At 40.1% G+C, this 3,523-nt stretch overlaps 1 protein-coding gene across 1 annotated transcript; it reads right to left on the reverse strand.

The window, feature by feature from the left end:
• Positions 1-1,214: 1,214 nt before the first annotated feature.
• Positions 1,215-1,673, reverse strand: LOC109861397 (putative uncharacterized protein FLJ37770). The gene has a single exon (XM_020441031.1). It carries the CDS (start codon positions 1,671-1,673, stop codon positions 1,215-1,217), a length of 459 nt encoding a protein of 152 aa, XP_020296620.1.
• Positions 1,674-3,523: the final 1,850 nt, after the last annotated feature.

The raw sequence follows: 3,523 nt of genomic DNA on the forward strand, positions 1-3,523 counted from the left end.
AAGAGAGAGAGAGAGACAGAAAAAGATACAGAAACAATGCGTAGCGATCAGCTGATCGCGTCAGGCACCACACGTAATCGCCCGCGTCTCTGACGGTGAGTTGCGCCGTCCCTGCCTACCTCTTGCATCCGACTTGTGATAAGTCAACTATTTTTATTAATAACTCAAAAAGTAAGCTTCAGACAAAATTTTGCCAAATAAAAAGTTGGCTTAGAATCTAGTCAAGAATATGTATTTTCAAGGATAACGGGTTGTTCTGAATCACCCTGTATACTGCAGTAATATAATATACTTTTTAATTGATTACTTTATTTACTTGTTACCTATTGCGATTCTGGAGATGGAGGAGGAGTGTTATTATTACTATATATCTGTGTGTGCCCAAGTGCAGTGTCAAGATGTTCGTGTATTTCCTCCACATGTGGTACCTCTATTTGGAGAATTTGCGTAATGTCCCTTATAACATTGTTGGTTATAGTTCTGAAACAGAAAAATATAATGTATAATTTCCGAAAAACTAGCTAACAGGACAGTTGTAGTTAAAACAGCTCATAAAAAGTTACAAACTATTATTGATGTACTTACAAGTTGTGAGGGAAATAACTGCCATTCCACTCAAACTCAGCCCCTTCGTCTTTCTTTACGACTTCCTCTATTGTTTTCTGCAGTCGGCGTATCTTCGTTACTAATATATTTATCGTGTTCGCCACCACAAATGCCGCTAGTGACACCACTTTATCAATTTTGTTGCACTCGCGTACAATGTCCATGTCGGTTTTGAAGAGACTGAGTTGCAGTCATCAAGCAGTTCATCTTTTTATATCTCAGTCTTTAAATGTATTTAGAATCTATGTATCTTTTCTTGCGTCCTGAAGAATGATGAACTTCTATCAGACTGCTACGTTTGTATCTGATCTATCTGTTTCTCTCCAGCTCTACGATTATTTTATACCTAAGTGTGCATGAAACTACAACCATGAAAAAACACAACCATGTCGCATCAAGACACTGTTCATTATAACGGATCATGTTGCATATAAACGTGCCAAAACTGCGCCAATGTAGATACCAAATTGGTTTATCTGCTTTATTGCAGTTACGAGGGATGTCTGAAAAGTTTCCGACCTAACAAAGATGCACACACACACACACAAGACATTTTTTCTTCAAATTTATTTTTATTTCTCTACATAGTCTCCTTGTAAGTCTATACACTAGTCTATCAACTCTGATTTATTGCGCCTGAACTGCGCCAACAGAGCGTTGGAAATGTTCATTCGAACACGTTTCTCGTTCAAAGTGAGCAAACGCGGCACCCAACGCGCAGACAGCTTGCGCATGCCTAAATCTTTATTCAATATATGACAAACACGTTCTTTGGACATATTCATAGCCTCTCCTATCTCTCTAACTTTAATTCGACGGTTGTCTAGCACCATTTGGTGAACTTGAGCGATGTTATCGTCAGTGATTGCAGTTTTTGGACGTCCCGAACGTTCATCGTCAACCAAGCTGGTACGGCCACGTTTAAACTCAGCTGCCCAAAATTTTACGGTGGTAAATGATGGTGCAGAATCCCCGTACACAACGTCCAACTCGTTTTTGATTTGCGTAGGCGTATTGCCTTTCAAAAATAAATATTTGATGACAGCTCGATACTCGATTTTTTCCATTTTTTCAAAAAACACTAACATCGACTCACTCAAACGATTGTCAAACAACAACTACGTGTCCAAAATGGTTGAAATTTTGGTGTGTACTTTTTAACGCATGCGCAAATACACTTGTCCACTTTTGTTGACGAGTGCTGTCAACTTCATGTTGAGGTCGGAAACTTTTCAGACATCCCTCGTATATAAAAGTTTATACCACCGTGGCCCAACTGACATATCGTGTAACACTAACAGTGTTACGTCCTGGCCCATGGATACGGTCGAGCTGTGATGAAACGCAACAGTAAACGCGTCGTTTTCCATATCTCTCTTTACAGTAGACACGGAAGTCCCGCTGTGAGAGAGTCGAAAGAGTTTGTTTATATTCGTCGACAGGTCAACGGCGTACGCCGATCTTACTCTGTCTAGCGAACACTCGCTCGTTGGTCCCTTTTTAGGTCTGAGACGCAAGTCTCATTTACCAAGAACGGGACCTAGCAATTTTAACGAGGAAATGAGAGTGGGTTGTACGGAGAGAAGGATAATAAAGAATAACTTTTTAGTTTGATTCCACACATTATAAAGTAGTTATATTTATAAAATAAACAAATCAAATTGTTAGCAAGTTACTAACAGACAAGTGTGTTGAAACTAATACAATGATGGAGCGCATAATTGTTTCGTACAAAGTAATTTATAAGCTAGGGTGTAAGTGTGAGAAAGAAGGGGAATGCGAGTTGTTTAGTGCAGCCAGCCTCTTTAACTCATGTTTACGCACCTTAGATCATCTTAGAAATGTATTTTCTTATGTCAGTTGATAAATTCGGTTTTGTTTCGTTTCTTAGGTTCTGATAGATTTAATAATAAAAATAAATTTGAATGTGTCATGGTTCTACGACTGATAGTCGGAGAGGGCTTTGTTTGTTTCCGTGATTTAGGAAGGAGGTGAGAGGTTATCCAGAGCAATTAAAAAACCGCAGACGTCTATCAGAAGTCATTCAGAGCGATTCAAAACAGCGGATGTCTATCAGAAGTTATCCAAAGCGATTCAAAACCGCGGATATTCTTTCTGATCAAGGAAGGAGGTGAGAGGCTAGCTTAGACAGTTCAGTACTGCGGCTGCTGTGTCTGATTTGTGCGAGATTTTATCGTTTTTCTCTCTTTTTCTCAATCTCTATTTCTAGTTCGTGGAATCTCAGTAATCAATTGGTTCCTTAAAAGCACTTACTACTTGGTTGAGCGGCGGCGGTGTCAGGTTGGCTGCAGGCACTCGGGAGTGGAAAGTTGGAAACCAGTGCGGCTTCGGTGTCCTGGTTTGGCACTCACTGCACCAAACTTTACCTTTAAAATTCTTTGCACCACAACACTTCCGACTCTTAAGATCAGCTGCTCCTATTTAATTCCGGTTCTGAAAGTCCTAGCTTATATACAATTTTGAGTAAGCGAGGACTCTCCCAATCGGAAAACGCAGTCGAGCTTCGCCAGTTCCTATTTGTTAGTTAATGGTCCGGAAAACTTTGTGAGATTGCCAATCGGCGACGATCTCTCGGCTCGGTCGGCTTGTCCGATTTTCCAGAGAAGGGAAAAGGGAAAGTGTTGGTTTTTTTTATCGCGTCACATAGACCCATAAATGGAATTTGTTTATAATAAAATTACTCGTGGCGCCGAAGTTTCTATTTGCGCCGGCTGCTCTAAATTTTATAAGCGGTGTTTTTCTTGACCCGGAGATATCCGGGTTTGTTGTGAAAACTGCTCAGAGTATTTAAACGATAGATTTTTCTTGCTTGTTATAGCAAAATTCCGGGTTCTTACTCAGCGCGGTTTATCTTTTCGGGCGCCGATATGATTTTCGTTTGCTCTTTTATCATTTG

Source organism: Pseudomyrmex gracilis, unplaced genomic scaffold, assembly GCF_002006095.1.
Source record: "Pseudomyrmex gracilis isolate BER0280 unplaced genomic scaffold, ASM200609v1 scaffold_731, whole genome shotgun sequence".
NCBI lineage: Eukaryota > Metazoa > Arthropoda > Insecta > Hymenoptera > Formicidae > Pseudomyrmex > Pseudomyrmex gracilis.